The 22,253-nt window shown below is 37.2% G+C and overlaps 1 protein-coding gene across 1 annotated transcript in view; it reads right to left on the reverse strand.

The window, feature by feature from the left end:
- The window catches only part of ABCB5 (ATP binding cassette subfamily B member 5), a 122,168-nt gene that overhangs the window by 22,852 nt on the left and 77,063 nt on the right, over window positions 1-22,253 (reverse strand). Inside the window, exons 20-22 of the mRNA XM_004464305.5 lie at window positions 9,647-9,850; window positions 6,786-6,886; window positions 5,815-5,955 (exon numbers count right to left, since the gene is read on the reverse strand). Of these exons, the coding sequence (XP_004464362.4) occupies window positions 5,815-5,955; window positions 6,786-6,886; window positions 9,647-9,850 (446 nt within the window). The remainder of the gene's footprint in view (window positions 1-5,814; window positions 5,956-6,785; window positions 6,887-9,646; window positions 9,851-22,253) is intronic.

Below are 22,253 nucleotides of genomic sequence, written 5' to 3' on the forward strand. Positions count from 1 at the left end.
CCCATAGCTATAAATCATGAAAACAGAGTCACATTTTTTTTTTTTTAAAGATTTATTTATTTATTTAATTCCCCCCCTCCCCTGGTTGTCTGTTCTTGGTGTCTATTTGCTGCTTCTTGTTTCTTTGTCCGCTTCTGTTGTCGTCAGCGGCACGGGAAGTGTGGGCGGCGCCATTCCTGGGCAGGCTGCTCTTTCTTTTCACGCTGGGCGGCTCTCCTCACGGGCGCACTCCTTGCGCGTGGGGCTCCCCCACGCGGGGGTCACCCTTGCGTGGCACGGCACTCCTTGCGCGCATCAGCACTGCGCATGGCCAGCTCCACACGGGTCAAGGAGGCCCGGGGTTTGAACCGCGGACCTCCCATGTGGTAGACGGACGCCCTAACCGCTGGGCCAAAATCCGTTTCCCAGAGTCACATTTTATAAGTGAATAATGCATCTTTATTTTTTAAGAAATAGACTGAAATATGATTTCCCCAATTTTTGCATAATTAGAGAAAGTTTGCAACAGGAACCAAGTAAGTACTCCAAGTTTCTGAGCAGCTATGGAGAGCAAGCTGAGATTCAGTCCTCATGCTCCTGTTTCTTAAAATGTCATCTTCACACTCTGTGCCACAGAATAACCAGGGGTTTTGGTAAAATGCAGATTGTCGGCATACCAGATTACAGATCAGATTTCAGGGGTGAACTCTGGTTATTTGCATTTTTAGCCACCTCTTTGGAGAGTGAGTCGGGAAACCATTGATTTAGAGAATGACACAAAGGACTTTTTACTTAACAGGGGTTCTTGTAGTAGGGTAGATTTACTTTATAAATCTCTTCCTTCATTTGGGTGAATAGATGCAACATTGTCTGTCATCCTAGACTCTGGAAGGCATGGAGTTTTCCAGGCTGAGTATAATTTAATATGTTGAAAGGGGATACCTTCATGATGACACATTGATGGTAACCGTGGGTTATACTGGGTCTCTCACAAGGCTGAAGACTTAATGTTGAAGACCAATTCATCTATTCACAATTTTGCACAACCCTAGGCCCTGTGCGTATTTCTTAGAGAATCCCTCCTTTGTCTGTATTCTAAAATTGCAGATAACCGTACTATGTCTGTAGCTTCAGTAGATGAAACTCAAATAAAAAATGATGCCAGGGAAGCCAGTGTAGCTCAGTGGTTGAATGACTGCTTCCCATGTATGAGATCCTAGGTTCAATTCCCAGTACCTCTTAAAAAAACAACAACAACAACAACAAAAAAAATGCCAGTGGTCATCTTTCAGACGGTTCTGTTTTTTTTCTTGCCTATTAAAATTTCCTTCCCTCAGGGCACTGCAAAAGACCAGTGAGATACTGTTCATGACCCATTGTTCTTACGTTAATGTGTCCTGAGTATGTTCTGACAACCAAAATATGTATGTCTCTACTAGATGAAGACCCTTCTTAATAAATTTAATGAAAAGAAATTGAGGAAGCTTGATAGGCAAGCAGGGGGAAAGACTTTTGCATTAGGACCTTTTGATTCTCCTACATTTTAGGGCCATAAAGTAATACTAAGCAAGTTACCTGTTCGATTTATTTTAAGAATCACCAAGCTCTGGATATTCACGTGCTTGGAAAATTAAGCAAGACTTTTTTTAAAAAGTTATTTCTACATAGAAAGTTTCCATGAAGGATTTTCCACAGAATTAATAATACTCATAAATTCAATTAATCAAAGTCTCTGACATTTGGAGTCATGAACTTGAATCTGTACTCTACCACTTACTGATTTTGTGACTTGGACAAGTTAGGTAACCTCTTTGAGCCTTAATTTTTCCCATCTGTAAAATGCGAATCATAATATTTCACAGGGTGGTTGAGAGGATTAAGCAGATAATTCAAAACAAATCCTTAATAGCTAGTACGGACTCAATCAAGGTTTGCTTTCATAGTGATTATTGTAAATAATAGAATGACTGGCAATCCTGAGAGATTCCTTTCAGGAAACAGCCTGCCTGATGTCCCTTGTAGGTGTGAAAGAGATGGGCATGATTTTGAGGTTGTATCATTCTTTGACTAAAAAGTTCTTTGCTTAGTTTAAATCTAAACAAATCTTAGTACATAGAAATGGACTCCTAATTACAAACACCCTATTTTTATATAAATGGTGGTCCTTGACTTTGAGTCCTCCTGCCAAAGCACCTAGCATTAGACACTCGGATGTAGGAAGGAAGAAAACTTGAAGAATCTGTGAAAAATAGGAATAGTTTAAGTCATGATAAGAAATTTGGTTTCATTCAAACTTCAAAGAGAAGTCACTGGAGTATTAATATTTTAGTGACGTGATGGTGCTTAGATTTGCGCTTCAAAAAAAGATTAGCTTGGTTGCTGCATGGAGAATGGATTATAAGGAAGCAAGAGTGGAAACATCAGTGAGCAGGTTGTTTCACTGGCCAGTCAACAGAGGCAGGGGCTTAGATAAGGGTTACAGCAGGGGATCTGGTGAAAAGCATTTTAGAGTTAGAGCTATCAGGACTTGATGATGTATGTGGCAAGAGAAGCAACAAGGATGACTCCTAGGGTTTTGCCCTCAGCTCCTGCATGGATGATGGTGCTGCTAACCATGATGGAGAAGTCTTGGAGAGGAGGAAAACCTCAAGTTCTGTTTTGGACACATTAAGATTTTAAAAAGAACTTATGAGGCATCCAAGTGGTAATATCTAGTAGGTAGTTAGATAAGACTGGCGTTCAGGGAGGGGTTAGAGTTGGAAACATACAGAAGGGAGCCATCAGCTCATGGGTGGTATTTAAAACTACAGGATTGGATGAGATTTCCAATGAGAGTGCATAGATGGAGAAGTCTGAATGCTTTAAGGCCCTCCAACACATAGATGCCTGGCAGAAAAACAGGAGTCAGTAAAAGAAAAGGAAGAGAGGCCAGTAACAAAGGAGAAAAATAGGCCTCCCAGATGCCTAGAGAAGAAAATGTTTCAGAAAGAAGAGTGTCAAGGGCTGCTGAGAGAGCAAGTTCAGTGAGATTAGAGAACTGAGCATGGCTGGGTGAGATGGAGGTCAGTAGCAACCTTGATAATGAGTCTTTCCAGTGGCATCATGGAACATAAGGCTTGCCTGGAGTGAGTTTAGGAGAGAGTGGACACATGAAAAGGTGTAAGGAACAAAGAATAGGGAACTCTTTGGAATATGTTTTGCTGCAAAGGAGAATAGAGACATTGGAGGTAGCTAGAAGGAAACTTAGGGTCACAGGAGAGATTTGTTTCTTTTTCTTAAAACAAATGATTACAAAGGAAGGAAGTAATAGTGACAGAGAAAACGATGAGCAGAGATAATCACAGGACTCCATCTTGGACAGGGACAGTTCTTCTACTGAGATGGGAGGTAGATTGTGTGGTAGCCTGGTAAGGTTGGTGATGGAAAGATGAAGTGGTTCTCTCTTTTTTGATTTGTTATACTGCCTTCAAGTAAAACAAGTAGAAGTTAGTTTGGGTTGCAAATTGCTTCTAAATGGAAAATTCTTCAATGAGAGTCTCTAAGATTATCAGACATCTTACATTAGTATGCATGTATTCAATTGGCTTGCTTTCTCCTAATACCAAAGACCAGTTATACCGAAGAAGGAGAATACTGGGGATTTAAGGAAGGCAGCAGAAAGTTTAGAGCAACACAAGATAACATTCTGAGTTTCCTACTTGCAAATGAAATTTTGGAAAACAACCCATTTTTAAGTTTGGGATTGCCTGTATTACATTAGAACCAAAGAAAACACTGGGCCATTTAATGGAGGGTGAGCTGAATAAATCAACTTATGTGATTCCACACCTCCTTTCTTGTTAATTAATCTCTGACTAAGTAATTAGTCTGTGTAATTAGAATGAAGCTTATGGCTAAATGTCCTAATTGTGGTTTACAGGTTCACACAGGCAACACTGTATTACATGCCAGGAGAACAGAGTAGAAGAGGGAACCTAAATTTCTGTCGAAATTTCAAATATATATATTCCATTTAACAAGGAAATCTGATTTCAGGAAACTGCTAAGTGGTCTTATGTTTAGACAAGATCATGGATACTGTGTTGGTGAACTGTGAACTGTTTTTGTTTTTTTAAATTGCCTAGCAAGGAAAATTCTTGGGGATTTAGTTAATCCTAAACAAACAAATTATTTTTTCATGTGAATAGAAACTAAAAATTATTCCAAAATTATTTTACTTCAAATGACTTCTGACCGTGTCTGCATATTGAGTATAACCTCATCTCATGCATGTTTGTGCCACCAATGAAGATATTTAAAAGAATGTACCTGAGGCTTGGGAGGCAAATCCCAAAGAGGAGTGTATTAGTCAGTCAAAGGGGTGCTGATGCAAAATGCCAGAAATTGGTTTTATAAGGGGTATTTATTTGGGGTAGAAGCTTATAGATACCAGGCCATAAGTATAAGTTACTTCCCTTGACAAAGTATTTTCACATGTTGGAGCAAGGTGGCTGCTGACATCTGCCAGGGTTCAGGCTTCTGGGTTCCTCTGGGCTCAGCTCCTCTGTTTTCTCCACAAGGTCAGCTAGAGACTATGAGGCTTTCTAGACTTTGCCTCTCTCCACAAGGTCAGTTGTAGACTATCAGGTGAACAGCTCTGTCTCTTTCCCTGGGGTTTCTGCCGTGTCTAAGGAGCTGTCTCTATTCCTCTGTGTTCTCCTCCTGGCTCAGGTCCTCCCTTCTCTGGGCTTGCTTCTCTTTCCTCTGCATGCTGACTTCCTGGGGCTCCGGCTTAAGACTTCAGCATCAAACTCCAGCATCAAAACTCCAACATCAGAAACCCTCAACTCTGACCTTTGCCATGCCCTTTATCTGCGAGTCCCCACCCACCACGGAGTGGAGACTCAATGCCCTAATGACGTGGCCCAGGCCCAATCAAAGTCCTATTATAACTTAATCATGCCCAGGTACAGGCCAGAGTACAAACATAATCCAATATCTATTTTTGGAATTCATAACCATATCAAACTGCTACAAGGAGTTTCAACATGTTTTGCCAAATGGCAGCATTCTTGGAACATGTACTTTTTCCCAAGTCATTATTTTGAAGAGGGTGATCCCTCCTTGGATGCATATGTTTTGGTAAACTTGCTAAAAAACATGACAGTGCTCTTTTGGGTCAAGTATTGTATGAATTTCTCTAGCTCTGAATGATTAGCAATGACATTTATATGGATTAACAAAATTTTCTGCTATTTTAGGGAGGTTTAAGAGGCACAGTCAGAATTAATTTTTCCAGTTTAGCAGTTGAGATGTTCATAAAAAGTAAAGAAATTCATAATTATGTGAACATAAGTCCAAAACAGAAGCTCCAAAAAATGTTTTGGGAAAGGCAGACTCATTGGAATGTGATGACTAATACGAAGGGAAAAAACTTATTTATATGTGTTTGTTCTCGAACATTTGCTCAGCAAATAATTTACCCTTACTAATTTGCTATCATACATAATAAAACTGTCACATAGAGAGTTCCATGAAACCCCATCAATTCTCTAAGGAATAAATGGTAAAAAGTATAATTTACCCCTGCATTCTTATTTTCTGGCAAACTGTAGCAGGGTGTGATTCATTAGGGAGTTTAATTCAGATCCTTCTTTCAAAGTATAATATCAGTATTTCACCAGCTAGATGGCACTTTTAATAGGTATTAAATAACACAAATATATATTTTTAATTTTCCAACCATGCCTTTTTCACATGTGTGAGCTAAATAATAATCTACTATGAATTATAAATACTCCATGTTAATTTAAATACATGATCCACTTAGAGTATTTATATATTTACACTACTTACCCAAACATGCCCTCTGGGGTCATTCGTCCAGCTTGAATTAAATGAGCTCCGAGTCTAACTGCTGCTGCATAGGCAAAATATACAAAGGCATGGCTGAATGCATAACAGCTTCCAAAGATCTGTGCTTTCTTCAAGGCATTTCTGAAATATACAAAATTTACCGAATAATGAGGCATGATGTATAGCAAGGTCAATATAAGAAATGTAGAGATAAAAATATAGAAGACTTAGGAATGTTATAGTTCAGTGGTTATAAATTTTTCTAAGAACTAAAGAGAACGTGAAATTTTATAGACAGAATTATTGTAGAGAAAGAAAATAAAATGATTTTCTCTACAGCTTATTTAAATGTAAAAAATTATTTTAAATACTTTCAAATGAATGGACAAAGTCTGTGAAAGGACAGCAAATGAAAAAGTTAGAGAGAATTGATTTAGAGGTATTTAGAAATATTCTATATCATAATTTTGTACCAATAGAATAAATAGTGAGAATCACAAGCATGAGAGCAAAAGAGTGCAAAGGTACCTCTTGATGAAGTAATACAGAGTATCACTAAGTAAATGTGAGAGCTGGTTTAAATGAAAAGGAGTGAGCACATTTATTGTGTACATATTCATTTTCAAATGTGAGCCACTTTAGGGATATGATATAAAGGACAGCACAATCTTATTTTTTTTCTTGAATGAATTATATCTTATTTTTTTCTTGAATGAATGAAATAAGAAAAATGTGAACACTTAATATTAGCTAATGATAATGTGGGAGGACCCAAAGCATTTTTTAAAACAGTGTTTGCTCTAGATTCCTCTTCTAGCCTTCTCTTAGTGAAGTCATATTAGAAATTATGATATGCCATTATTAGGGAAGATTCTAGGGAAGATGGCTTGGGAGGCAAAACTCTGGTGTCAGGAAAACTGAATTGATAGGAACAAAAATAGTCAATGAAGTCAGTATTTATTTACAATTACCTGTGTTGAGTTTGAAGAATCTCCTCATACATTTGCTCAAAGGCTTTTTCTCTTGTTAATGACACTATAGTACGTATATTTTCCACAGCCTCAGTTGCTATCTTATAAAATAGGACAATAAAATTAATAATGGTTAAACTTCTTGTTGTGAATTTCAGTCACTTACATTGGGACATATTAAAGTACAATAAGTCAAAAAGTATACTGACATGTATGTACTCTAAGTTTCATTTTTTTCTTTCCCTAAAATAAGACAGAAAAATACCTTTCAGCATAATAGGCTTAAGGAAAATTTCTTTTGAAAATATTTAGTCCACTGATCTAAGTTTAACCATTTTGAAATCTTTATTGAATTTCAGTTTAAGCTTGTCCCACAGGCAAGGGGATCTAACAATAGTGAAAATTATGTTCACTTACTTTTTTACAAAGGAGTTTTACTATAAATTACAAGATGATTCAAGAAGAAAATAGTAGAGAGAATCAAATAAATAATTCTTTTACTCTAGCAGCAAAATGTAAACAGCAACCAGAAAGGACTTAGGAACATTCCAGTAAAACAACATGGGGGTGTGGCTATAAGGTTCTTTAAAAGGTACAGCTATTTCTCAATTTGCTGTCCACAAACTAAAAAAGATATTAAATTCAAATATGATTAGTGCTTCTCCATATTTATTAATATACAGTTTTCAATAAGAATATGTAATCACATGGGAACCAAAATGGAGACAACTTTTGGCACAGAACTTCTTGGACATGAGATCATATGTTGGCTTGAAGAGAAATGACCTGTTTTCAGCCTGACAGAGTAGACTGCAAGACAGAGAGAGATGTACATGGACACCCAGCATTATTTGAAGGAGAACAGAGGTTATAGGGGGGGACTAGATTTCTGGACTGAGGTCAGCACACCTGGATTCTGTTCTCAATTTTGATGTTGAGTTTGCCTAAATTGTTAATAATTTCAAAATGGACTCAAAGAAATTGCCATTTGTAACATAATCTCTAGTGTTCAAAATGGATAAGAATGCTGAAGATTTGTTTGAGGAAAAAAAATGAAATTAACAAAAAAAACCCTTTGTGGCCATTTTTCACATTGGAGAAAGGACTAATATTATACAACCTTAGAAAATAGTCTTTTTCCTAATTAGGATATTTTAAAACTGAAAAATTAAACTTATGATAATTTGTCCAAGGCAACACATGTAACTGGCAAAGGACCAAATACATTCATTTGTCTGTATTCTATATTGGATTTTGATAAATTGAGATCTGAGGAAAAGCTGTAGGGATAGAACTCGGTCTTTGGTTAGAGTTTCTGATTATATACTAATTGTATTAACAGTACGATCAGAGGTTACTCTGATGATACAAAAATAAAAACTACATGTTTCTAAGGACAAAGGGACAAATACAACTAAAGCTCATGATATAAAAATAAGATGAATAAAATATAATTAATTAGGGTCCCATTAATTTAGAAGTTGTGATAATTTGCATAAAGGGATGTCTAAACAACTTTTTACTATCTCTGAGGCAAATATTTGCTAAGTAGTTCAGTCTGTATGGCACAAGCAGACATCATAAGGGTCCTTATCTAGTGCAACCAAAGTGGAAAGGTCCAAGGGTCAGGCAAACCAGATTACTGGTTTGTGCCTGGTATCACTATTTTTGAATATCTATGATATTGGTAATGTGTCAGCTATGGTATAGTCACTGTGATACAGACTACATATGATATTTTTATATTCAGAGGATGTTCACTAATGTGCTGAAGATTCTTGAAACCATATCATGAGTGCAACAGCAATAAAGACCTGGGGATATGCCTAAGAGAAGACTCAGAGTTTACATGATGCAGCTTCTGAAACGATGTCAAGAGAAACAGGTTCCGGATCTCTACTAAAATGAAATCCAGTAAGCATAGGCTAGAAGGCAAAAAACCAACCAGCCGAACAAACAAAACTGTCTACCATCCAAGGCTATCCAAAGGTAGGCAGTCTGGGAAAGTACTGCACTGCCTGCTGCTGGAGGGAAAAGTTAAGAAGAGGATGGATAGACACTTGGTAGAAGGGGTGGTACAAGGGATTCCTACTTTGGGTGGGTGATTGGATACAATGACATCTCTTTCAATTTGTTGATCTTACTTTTATATAATACTGTGTCCCTGCATCTCCAAAACAAAGATGATTTTCAAATATATGGTTGATCCTTAGAAGCTTAAATATGTCAAAGCATTTTCCAAATAATTAAATTCTTTTTGATCAGTATAAAAATTGTCCTTGTCTCTAAAACTTTAAGTACCTTCAATCTCAGTGCATTGTCTTGCACTTAGTAACCCCATATTTCCTGTTTCTTTTGAAAAATAAAATACCCAGTAGAATTGTTCAAGTAAATTTAAATTATTTAACAATCAGAGGAAGGGGAATCATGTGCTTAGCAAATCCCCTATGACATAGTAATAATGCCTGACATTACTGCATCTTCCAGACACTATTCTAAGTGCTTTGCTTAATCCTCACAAAGGTCTGTAAGTGGATACTACTATTATTCCCATTTCACAGACAAGGAAACTTAAGTCCAGCAAGGTTTAAATAACTTGCCCATATCATGCGTATGTACAGATCACACAGAAAGGGTCTGGATTCTAACTCAGCCAATCTGATTCCAGAGCCCATGTTGTAAACCCTGTACCATATTGCAATAACAAAACTACACACCATCTTAAATGGATCTGTATGCATTTCGGTATATATACACCACTATACAGATTCTTAAGAAATTGAAGTTAACATATCGTAAAGATGGGAACTCTAATGGTTTTCTCTAAAAACGTTTATTATGGTCATAAGTCTTCATCTTACCTTTCCAGCACGCTTAAGTTCTTGCTTATCCTTGTTGGCAAATCCAGTCATTGCTGCAGTTTCAATCATTCCAGTCAGAGCCAGTACTGGAGCAATACTCAGAATCAGGAGTGTCAACTCCCATCCATATATGAAGGAAATGATAACTGACAGTCCCATGTTTGTTGAATTTTGTGTTAGGATCCCAATCCTTGAACCTGTTGCCTATTGTCAGATAAATTTTGAAAAAAAAAAAAATCAACTTTACATTTGCAAGAGTTCCTATTATAATTTCTTGCAAAACATGGTATGCTTTCTCTTTTAGGATTAATCTTTTTAGACTTACACTTTGGATTTAAATTTAGAGATTAAATTATACAAATATTTAAAAAATGTCTTCTACTAAGGAATCATTACACTTTTATTTTCTTCCTTAAGTCCAATACCATGAAGTCCAAATGAGTTGGCTTTCATTTTGGGAATACTAAACTCTATCCATTCCTAGGAACATATAGGGAAGACTGCGGAGAACATGAAAGAAACAGATTATCTGAAATTAAGTGCTACTTGCTTAAAGAGAACTTTTATGTACTCTATGTAAATGGTTTTTTAGGGTTTTACACTCCCATCCAAGTTAAATGTAGTAAAAAACTGAAGTTGCGTGATTTCTTTTGTTTCCTCAGTGCTAAGTAGACACAATCTTCTTATTTTCCTGGCACCCTACCTAACACCCAGCAACAATTAAAACAACACACAAGTGCTTGTGTGTGTATGCATACATACATACAACCTCTTCAACTTTAACAAATGCCATTCAAATTTAAATAAAGTTGTTTTTCTATGATTGCTATAGATTTTATATATATGTTAAAAATTCTGCTTGAAAATAGCAGATTCAGAGTTAATATAAAAACCAACTAGAGGCGGCGGATTTGGCCCAGTGGTTGGGGCGTCCATCTACCACATGGGAGGTCCGCAGTTTGGTCCCCGGGCTTCCTTGACCCATGTGGGGCTGGTCCGTGTGCAGTGCTGATGCGCGCAAGGAGTGCCCTGCCACGCAGGGGTGTCCCCCACATAGCGGAGCCCCACGCGCAGGGGGTACGCCCCATGGGGAAAGCCTCTCAGGGCAGCCTGCCCAGGAATGGCGCCGCACACACGGAGAGCTGACACAACAAGACGATGCAACAAAAAGAAACACAGATTCCCATGCCTCTGGCAACAGAGGCGGACACGGAGGAGGGTACAGCGGGTCGACACAGAGAACAGACAACCGGGGTGAGTGGGAAGGGAAGATAAATAAATAAATAAATCTTTAAAAACAAAACAAAAACAAAAACAAACCAACTAGAGCCATTCTTCAGTTAAGCAGTTGCCACTATTTATAAAGGTTTGTGACATTTCTGAGCAATTTTATGGGAAAATAAAAATTCAAATAATTAGCAGTATGATGATGTCTTCCATATATAACAGGCAAGCATTTAAAATGTACATATTTGAAAAGATTATTTAAGTTATGCATATGTGTTCTTGTTCTATTTTTAAAATTTTTTTAATTAAATGGTTTTTTTTAAAAGATACATAGATAACAAAAAATGTTAGGTTAAAAAATATAAGAGGTTCCCATATACCCCACCCCCACCCCCCTACTCCTTCGACATCAACAACCTCTTTCATCATTGTGGCACATTCATTGCATTTGGTGAATAGATTTTGGAGCTCTACTGCACTGCATGGATTATAGTTTATATTGTAGTTTGCACTCTCCCCCAGTACATTCAGAGGGTTATGGCAGGATATATAACGTCCTGCAACTGTCCCTGCAATATCATTCAGGACAACTCCAAGTCCTGAAAATGCCCCCACATCTCATCTCTTCCTTCTTCCTGCCCTAGCAACTACTGTGGTTACTTTCTCCAGATCAATGCTACAGTTTCTTTCATTACTAGTCACAATAGTTCTATAGTAGAATACCAGTAAGTTCACTCTAATTCATATTTTATTCCTCCATGCAAATGAGTTCTTAATGAGGTTTTACATATTCTACTTCATGGAGAGTAAAAAGAAAGAAAAGTCTATAATCTAGCTTCCATATTTACTGAAATAGAATCTAATTAATCTTTAATAATATTCTAGAGTGACTGTCAACTTCCATTTTAATGATAAAGTCCGGCATTATGGAATCTGTAAAAATAGGATTTTATATTTTTTGTACCATTCACACACATTTTGTTAGTTAAGATATTATAATAATGAAAGTCCTATAACTCCTACCATCTGAATTCAAACTTCATGCATTTTTAGTGTGAAGCTTTGTGTTATTAATAGAAAGACAGGCGTTTATTAGTTGCAATGGAAGAGAGATCAACATAGGGAGGAAAGAATGGGGCAGAAGGGAAGGTAAAAAGGGCCAAAATAGGAGAAAGGATGAAAAATAAGTGTCAGTATTCATAATTTTATTCTACAATCCCAGCTGATATGTAAGGGCACTAAAAATAGCTAACTTTTACTGAGCACTAAATAAGCACTTTACCATTGCTATATTATTTACTCTTACAGCAACACTCAGGAAATGATGTTATTAATATTTCCATAGTATAGATGAGGAAATGGAAACAGAGAGACAAGTAATTTATTTAAAGTCATATAGCTTATAACTGGTGGATAAAGAACTCTTTGTTCCCTGGACCACTTAGCAGTAAGTTGCTGACCTGATTTCTCTATCAGCTCTGCACACTTAGGGATGATTTCCTATGAACAAGTACATTCTCTCTCTTTTTTTTTAAAGATTTATTTTTTCTTTCTCTTTCTCTCTCTCTCTCTCCCTCCCCCTTCCCTGCCCCCCCCCCCCCCCCAAGTTGTCTGCTCTCTGTGTCCATTCGCTGTGTGTTCTTCTGTGTCCGCTTGTATTTTTGTCAACGGCACCCGGAATCTGTGTTTCATTTTGTTGTGTCATCTTGCTGCGTCAGCTCTCTGTGAGGACGGTGCCATTCCTGGGCAGGCTGCACTTTTTTCACGCTGGGCAACTCTCCTTATGGGGTACACTCCTTGCGCGTGGGGCTCCCCTACATGGGGGATATCTCTGTGTGGCAGGGCACTCCTTGAGCGCATCAGCACTGCGCATGGGCCAGCTCACCACACAGGTCAGGAGGCCCTGGGTTTGAACTGCAGACCTCCCATGTGGTAGGCGGACGCCCTATCCGTTGGGCCAAATCCACTCCCACATTCTCTTTCATAATCACAATAATATCATCAAAATCAGGAAATTAACACTGGACACATAACTATCATCTAATCTTCAGACTCCATGTTTTGTCAAATCTTCTTAATGTCTTTTCTGATAAGAGAATTTCCAATTCAGAATTTCACATTCTTTTTAGTTAGTTTGGCTCCTTCAACCTGGAATAGTTCGGCATTCTTTCCTTAACTTTCATAACCTTGACTGCTTTGAAGACTACAGCTAGACTTTTGTCTAATTTCCCTCTAGGTGATCTTATCTGCTATTGCCTCATGATAAGACTGAGGTTATGCATCTTTGGCAGGAATACCTCAGAAGCGAGGCTGTGTTCTCATTGCATCCTATCAGGGGCACACAATTTTAATCTGTCCCATTACTGGTGTTGTTCACTTTGCTTAATCAATTAAGATGGTGCTGTAGATAGAATTATGTCCTGCCAAAAGATATGTTTAAGTCCTTATAATGTAACATTATTTGGAAATAAATTCTTTGTAGATGTACTCAAGATAAAATGATGTTATCCTAGATTAGGGTGGGCACAATACAATGTATGGCCTTAATCCTTTACGAGGAAAGGGAAATGTGGACACAGACACACAGGGAGAAGAACACCACATGAAGATGGAGACAGAGATTGGACTGATGCGCCTACAAGCCAGGGAATGCCAAGGATTGCTGGTAACTAAGAGAAGTTAGGAGAGAGGGATGGAGCAGATTCTCCCTCAGAGACCCCAGAAGAAACCAATTCTGCTGGCACCTTGATTTTGAACTTCCAGCTTCAAAAACTGTGAAAGAATAAATTTCTGGTTTATGCCACCCAGTTTGTGATAATTTCTTATGATAGCCTTAGGAAACTAATACAGAAGGAGTCTTTGAGGCTTCTCCACTATGAAGTTATTCCTTTTCCATTTTTAATTAATAAGTAATTTGAGGTGAGGTACTTCTAGACTATGTAAATATTCAATTCCTCATTAAACTTTAAAAATTTATTTTTTTAGTATGGACCAATAAACTACTGTGTGCTGTAGTAGGTTATAGTCTTTTACTCTGTTTACTTCGATGCTGAATTTGTTTTGGATGTAGCCAACAGAGTCAAGTCGGTATTGGGGTCCTTTTGACATATCCTTCCCATTTTTAGAACACATCTTTACTTTCTGGCACAAAAAGATGTTCCAAGTTCATCCTATACTTTCTCTACCCTACCCATGGAATCAGTCATTTCTCCAAGGAGACCTGATTCCTTTTAGTGGAGTTATTTAGAAGCAAGGATCTGGTACTAGAGATGTGCTCATTATTGCTGCAATGTCAGTGGGCAAAGTTGGAGAATATTAGTCAGTGTGAGTAAATCTGGGTAAATACACACATTTACATCTATATTTATTTATTTCTCTATTTATATTTATTGAAATCCATGAGTTGATATCAATATTTCTAGTTCCAATCCAGCAGAACAAAATTTATATTAGTATTCTCCCTTTCCATATTTGTTATTCCCTTCTCTAACAGTGAGAAAATGAACTTCCATTTTCTTTGTAGATTTATTTATTTGATCAGCCTTTCTGTATTTAACCAATCTTCTATCATTGCCACTGCCTCTCTTCTGCCTAGATAACCTGCTTATTTTGCTTTTATGCTGCCTCCCTACACCAGGCTGTCTCTCCACATGGGTTCCCAACTCACCATATCTGGACTCTAAAACCCTGTGTCTTCTCCTAGTGTGGATGGAGGACCTACACTCTTAACCACTATACCACAGTAGTGTTGAAATGAACAATGGAGGACATTCATTAACGCATGTATCTTAGGATATGCCATCTTGCATCCCCTTTTCTGCATTTTATAAATCTGTGTCACCGAGTAAAGAGCTAAAGAAGCAATACCAATATAGAAAAGAAATTGGAAACACTGTTTTATCAGGCAACATAAAAGAAATTCTAAAATTAAATAAATCTTCAAATAAGTAGAAATATTGTTAAATTGTTTCACAAGAATTGCATGTCTTATGAACCAACTTTCATGGGACACAGGATACGTAAGTAATAAGCTGAAATGATAAATTCATTTAGTGCTGGAATGAAAAAATGAGGGCCCCTTTTACCTAGAAACACAGCTACAATCAACTAGGATATCACTTAACATATTATAATATGGAAACTATGATCATTGGTGAAAGTTTAGGTAATATTAAAATTTGGACTATTTCCTTCGAGACATAAATAGATATACATATTCAGATTAGGATTCTTCTGTGTATGCAGTTTTGCTTCCTGCTTTTATCCCTTTACATTATACTGTAAGCTTTTCCCTAGGTTGTTAATATTCTTCAAAAAATATGGATAGCCCTTCCAGTTTTTCATTATTAAAAATAAAGCCTTGGGGAGTAGAAGTGGCTCAAGCGATCAGGCACCTGCTTCCCACATGGGAGGTTCCAGGTTCAGTTCTCAGTGCCTTCTAAAAAAAAAAACCAGAGAATGCAAACAATGGGGGGGGGGGGTGATAAATAAATAAATCTTTAAAAAAAATAAAGCTCCAAATGAACCTCATTGTGCTTATCTTTTGTCTCCTAATATTAAATCCTAAGACTAGAATTAAATTTTAAAGGGTATATATTCCTTAAGCTCTTGGTAGATATTGTCAAATTGCTTCTCTAAAACATTATACCAGTTTTTATCCTCCCATATATCACTTAACTATCCAAAAATGAGAGTGACTAGTCCCTACCTCCATTCCTAGGTATCTGCCTTATTCCTAAAAAATACCTTTATGACTTCAGTTTCAAGACTACATCTTCCTATGACTTGGTTATCTCCCAATTTTTTACTAAAATATTTAAGAAAACTTCAAAAAAGTTAAAAAAATTTATAAAATCAAATACCAAATAAAGTACTAAATGCAAAAACCAAGACTCACAGATAACCCATCGTAAGTGTCTGGAGGTATTACACACTAACTGTAAGATCTATGGAGTTGAAGAGGAATTGCCATTTGGTACCTGTTTTAGTTTCCTTGGCTGCACAAGCAAATACCATGTTATGAGTCAGCTCAAACAATGGGAATTTTTTAGCTCATAGTTTTGAGGCAAAAAGAAAATCCAAAGCAATGTGTCTTTAGGGTGATGATTTCTTTCTGAAAACTGACATTCCAGGGCTGGTTGCTGGCAATTTTTGGCTCTGGGCTCCTCTGTCACAAGGCAATGTACATGGCAGCCTTTTCTGGCTTCCCTTCTCTTCTGGGTTCCATTGATTGCAGCTTCTAGCTTTCTCTCTGTCTGAATTTCATTCTCTTATAAAGATCCCCAGGTAGAGGATTAAGACCCATCCTGATTGAGGTGGGCAACACCTTAACTGAAGTAGCTTCACCAAAAGTCCCACTTACAATGGGTTCACACCCACAGGAATGGATTAAGGTTATGAACATGTTTTTTTGGGATACATACAGCTCTAAACCACCACTCTTTCCTATTTTATCCCCTTATTATATGACATAAGTTGATTTACTTTATGTTGCAGTATTTAAGTTATAGGATGTCAAGTTTAAGAGTGAATATTACTCAAGGACTTGCACCCTATTATGGAAAATTTCATGTGTTTCTGGTTCTATACAGAACAGATGAGTATTGTTAGATGAAAACATGATGGCTACTGTTTTTATTTAGAGATTAAGTATGGTTTAAGGAGATGTGTATGGGTGCCAAGTTGACAAAGGGTAGACTGTGATGATGAAGTTCATGTATCAACTTGGCTAGGTTATGGTGTCCAGATGTTTGGTCGAGTAAGCACTGGCCTGATTGTAACTGTGAGGGTATTTCATGGACTTATAGCATCAGTAAGTTAATTGCATCTATGGCTTATTACATCTACAATCAATTGAGGAGATTACCCTCAGCAGTGAGAGAAGTCTCATTAAATCAACTGAAGGCCTTAAAAGAAGTGATGAGTTCAAAAGTCAGAAAGGAAATTTCCATCTCTACTTCAGCCACTTAGTTTCTCCTGGAGAATTCACTGAAAACCTTCCTTGGAGTTCCCAGCTTGTGACCTGCTCTACAGAACTTGGACTTGCCCATCCCCACAGTTGTGTGAGCCAATTCCTACAGAATAATCTCATAATGTTTAGAATATATATCTCCTGTCACTTCTGTTTCTGTAGAGAACCCTGACTAATATAGTATCTAATGTTGACTAAGACTCTGTCTCTTGAGTGTCAAAGGATTATGAAGAGATTGACAATGTTTTACTTGCCCCCCCCACCCCCCTTACTTTCTACTCCAACCATTAGTTTCAGATTACACAGACAGACCAGATAACCAGTGGGAGGCTGTCAAATTTAAGTAGTTATATTATTGGAGGCCTTGCCACACTTTGTATTGTATATTAAATGCTCCTACAGACTACATAATATATATATATTTTTTTACCACGCAATAGTAGGAAATATTTTTTAAAAATTATAATCAAGGGCAGGTTCTTGGAAGGTGAGGTCTGGACTGATATCTTATCAGACCGAGACAGTAAACCCACCATGTATGTGGAAGGGTGAGCATGCCCCAGCACTTGGAAAGGGTGAGCCTTCTACCCCATTTTCAGGAAGATTGCTACAACCCTAGTTTTCTCAGATGCCCCAGGGATTGTGGAAAGGCCATTCCAATGTTTAGAAAGGTTGGAGCCTTCACCCATGCTCTTCAGGGAGAGCATGGCCACTGTGCAAGCATTTGGAAAGGTTGGGGCTGCTGCTTCATCAGGTCCAGAGGACAAAACGTCATTCCACAGATGACTCTCAGACTTTGAAATCTACTGGAATATGTCCTACAGGGTTCTGGAATTGTTTGAGACCCATGACCCCTTGTTTTCCTTCCAATTTTTCCCTATGGGAATGGGTATGTTTATCCTATGACTGTCCCTCCATCGTATATTGAAAGCAGATAACTTGTCCTCTACGTTTCACAGGTTCAAAGATGGAGGGGATTGTGTCCTAGGACAGACCATTCTTATAACTGATTTTGATGAGACTTCATACTAAGCATTGTATCTGCAATGACTTAAGCCTTTTGGGATATTATGATGGAATGAACATATTTTGCCTTTAGAAAGAACATGTCTTTATGGAGTCCAGAGGGTTAAGTGTGGTGGCTTGAAGCTGTATGTAACCCAGAAAAACATGTAGTTCAAGTTAATCCATTCCTGTAGGTAAGTAGGACCTTTTGATGAGTCTGTTTCAGTTAAGGTATGACCCAGCTGAATCAGAATGAGTCCTAATCCTCTGACAGGAGTGCTTTATAAAATGAAATTCAAACAACGAGAGAGAAAGCCACAGAAGCAAGTAGCTGAAATAAACGAAGCATGGAAGAGAAGAAAGAGACCAGCAGACACCACCACATGCTTTGCCACATAGTAGAGGAGCCAAGGATCACCCGCAGCTGGTCTCCATAAAGAATGCATCACCTTGTTATTGCCTTGATTTGAACATTTTCTTGGCCTTAAAACTGTAAGGGAATAAATTCCCATTGTTTAAGCCAAACCATTTCATGGTATTTTGCTTTGAGTAGCTTAGGAGACTAAAACTGTATTTTTCTTTTCTCTCTTTTTTTTCTTTCTTTTCTTTTTTTTTTTTTCCCTTACATTCTTTTTTCTTGATCTTGGTCATGAATAGTAAGAGAACTAGATTTCCAGAGCCACCCTAAAATAATACCCAGAATATCCAGTTCTCAACAAAAAATTACAAAATATAGGAGACAGGAAAGTATAGGCTGGTAACAGGAAAAAAAAATGAACAGCAACTATTCTGGGGGAAGCTCAGTCAGTGACACTACTCACTGAAGATCTTAGATAAAGTCTCTTAAATTAGATGAATAAACTAAAGAAAACATGACAAAGAACTAAGAGAAATAAAGAAAACAATATATGAGCAAAATTGTAATTTCAATAATGAGATGGAAACTATAAAGAAGAACCAGATGGAAATTCTTGAGTTTAAAAATAGAATAACAATTGAAAAACTCAACAGAGGTTCAACATCAGATTGGAGGAAACAGGAGAATGCATAGTGAACTTGAGTTGTTGAAGAAATGTTTCTTAACAAATTCAACCTGAAAGCACAAGGCAAGACAGCACTTTTATGCCAATTTTACACTGTGGTAAATTCATTTCAACAACTAATGTTGTTTGAATCCCAAGTAATGTCAATCTGCTTTATATACTTCCCAGGCTATAATAAAATTAAATAAAGAACTGAGATTTCTATCATCTTGGTAATATCTTGGTTCTAAATGATGAAATGCACTGGTTTCTTGGAATAATTCAGTGAAATAAATTTTTATGATTTCTTGGGGGCAATAACATTATGTTCTGATGAGAAGAGTTCTTAGTACGAACATAGTGTCTATTTGTGATACATCAAGTATATGCTATGGTATCACTAACATATCTTGTAGATGAACATGAGATAAGACTTTTGTCTGACAAAAAGGGGTTACTAAAGTACACAGAATAATGATACCTTGTAATTTTATGGATACTAGCCTCCAAAAGAATCTAAAATGGTTTTATGCTTTTAATAAAACTACATATTATACAGAAAATAATCTGTTGACAGATGTATTGGCAATAAGCCATTACCTTGGGCTAAAACAATACCAGTTAATTTGGTTGTCTTAAGTCAACTATTCTAGGAATCATGTTGTCTTATGACTCTATTTCACAAACATGTTTTTATGACTCAAAGTATCAGAGCTTCTAAAAATGGCCAGGTGCACATATTTTGGGTAATTAGTAAAAACTTCAAAATAAGATTTGTTATTATTAAGGAGCCTTTTTATGAACATTTACCCTAATACATTTAAGAAAGTAAAATATAACTGAAATTGATGAAACTGAGATGGAAAATGACTAAAGTTGATATGATAGGAAATATGATCCCTGGGTTATTTTCTGATTCATTTCTAGATAGTCTTTATGAGAAAGGAAAGAGTTCACAAATAAGATAGTTAATCCATTTTTATAGAACAGTCATTCAAGTTGAATATGAATCCACTTTTATAAAGCAAAGCAAGGGTTTACATGAATTATATGTTAACAGACAGTCTCATTCTTGGAATCTTTCTTTGGTTGTTTCTTTTTTCAATGCATCAACTTTAAAAATCTGCCATCAGCATTCTAACGATTTATTATCTAGCTACTACATCTCAACCAATGAAAAGGTTTGACTTGCTCAGAAGCTATTATGAGATGAACATTTAATAATTTCAATTGAACGTTGCAAGTGATCAAATGGTACTAGCCAGATGCTCATAAAGAATCAGACTGACAAATATTGTCATTAATTTCTCCTGGTAAGAGACAACACTATTTATAAGAAAACAACTAATGAATGTAAGGAAAGTAATGTGGGCCTTTCAGTACTAATTTGGTTTTTCAGTTGAAGCAAATACTTGCTAAAAGAGATACCTAATTTAAAATATAGGTATGTGCAAGTATGTCTGTTTCATTGGCTTCTTAAAAAAATGGAATGATAGGAAGAAAATCACTAGCATAGTAAAAAAAAAAAAAAAGCAAATTTTGTAGAATAGGGATTCACATAGAATTATATGGATTGATATAGAATAGTGACCCCTGGAATTCTTAAATGCAAAATTGCTATTCAGATAATTCTAGTGCAGTGTGGAAGATAAATGTTGTACTCATTATTTGATTATTAGATAAAATTCTACCCATTGTTTTTTGTTTTTGCATTTATGAGAGTAAAATTGAGCTCCTCAGGCCTATTTTTAAGTTTAAATATAGCTTGGGAAACAGATGTGGCTCAAGCAATTGGGCTCCTGTCTACCATATAGGAGGTCCAGGTTTTGATACCCAGGGCCTCCTGGTGAAGGTAAGCTGGCCTTTGTGGTGAGATGGCCCATGCAGAGCACTACCCTGTGCAGGAGAGCTGCCCTGCGCAGGAGTGCTGGCCCATGTGGAGAGCTGGCGCAGCAAGATGGTGCAACAAAAAGAGACACAGAGGAGAGGTAGTAAGAGATGCAGCAGACCAGCGAGCTGAGGTGGTGCAAGAGAATAATTACTTCTCTTCATCTCTGGAAGGTCCCACCCAGGATCAGTTCCCAGAGTCGCCTAATAAGAATACAAGCAGACACAGAAGAACACACAGTGAATGGACACAGAGAGCAGACAATGGAGAGAGGGGGGAGAAATAAATAAATAAATATTTTTTAAAAAAAGTTTAAATATAGCTAATGGAATTCTAGAGACTGGCCTTTAAAATTAACAGAAAGAGTCTCAGGAAGAGATAAAGGAGATGCTCTTTTTATATTGTGAAAGTTTTCCAAACCAATATGGATGCATACTAATTTTTATAACTATAACCAACTTGTTCTATGCTAATATAAATCTGTCCTCAGATTTGTTGGACCTCTTTGTTCAATTTACACAAGTTTCAAAAATTTGAAAAGTTGTCATGTCCTGTGGAAATAACCTCCCAAAGAAACATGCAATTTTGAAAAGTTTGTCCTTTTTTAATAATTTGTTGCTGTGGAAGTAATGCTGTAATTGATAACTCCACTTTCCTAAATGGAATAAATAGTTATAAGAATTCTCTATCATTCAAAGGATGTTCATTGATACTTCCCTTTTCTTCCATGTGCATAATAGGGAAAGGAAAAGCCTATAACTTTGTTAGATTTCTTATTTTAGCAGAGACTGACAGCTTTATCTCATTTAAATTAAAAGCAGGAAAGCAGATATTCTCTGGCCTTGTTTTTGCCCTTCCTTTCTCTATCAGAGTTAAGTTCCCATTTCTTTTTATTTTTAAGATTTATTTATCCCCCCTTGCCCCATTGTTTGTACTCCTTGTCTGCTCTGTGTCTGCCCATCTTCTCTATAGAAGGCATCGGACACCGAACCCGGGACCTCTCATGTGGGAGAGGGGTGCTCAATTGCTTGAGCCACCTCAGCTCCTTGCTTTGTTGTGGCTCTCATTGTCTTTCCTCTTTGTGTCTCCTTGTCGCATCACCTTGTTGCATTAGCTTGCCACGCCTGCCTGTCACACCAGCTTGCTGTCTTGCTCATCTTCTCCAGGAGGCACCGGGAACAGAAACTGGGTCCTTCCATGTGGTAGGTAGTAGCTCAATTACTTGAGCCACATCCACTCTTCAAATGTCCATTTCTTACATAAAGGTTAGCATTATTTAAATAATTGGAAGAAAATTAATGTATTGTTCTTTATCTCTTCCCTCACTACCTGTATTAGTCAGCCATAGAGGTGCTGATGCAAAGGACCAGAACTCTGCTGGCTTTTATAAAGGGTACTTATTTGGGGTAGAAGCTTACAGTTACAAGGCCCTAAGGAGTCCAAATCAAGGTACCATAAGAGGCACCTTCTCACCCAAAGTCTATTGCCATGTGT

Source organism: Dasypus novemcinctus, chromosome 5 (assembly GCF_030445035.2).
Source record: "Dasypus novemcinctus isolate mDasNov1 chromosome 5, mDasNov1.1.hap2, whole genome shotgun sequence".
Classification (NCBI taxonomy): Eukaryota; Metazoa; Chordata; class Mammalia; order Cingulata; family Dasypodidae; genus Dasypus; species Dasypus novemcinctus.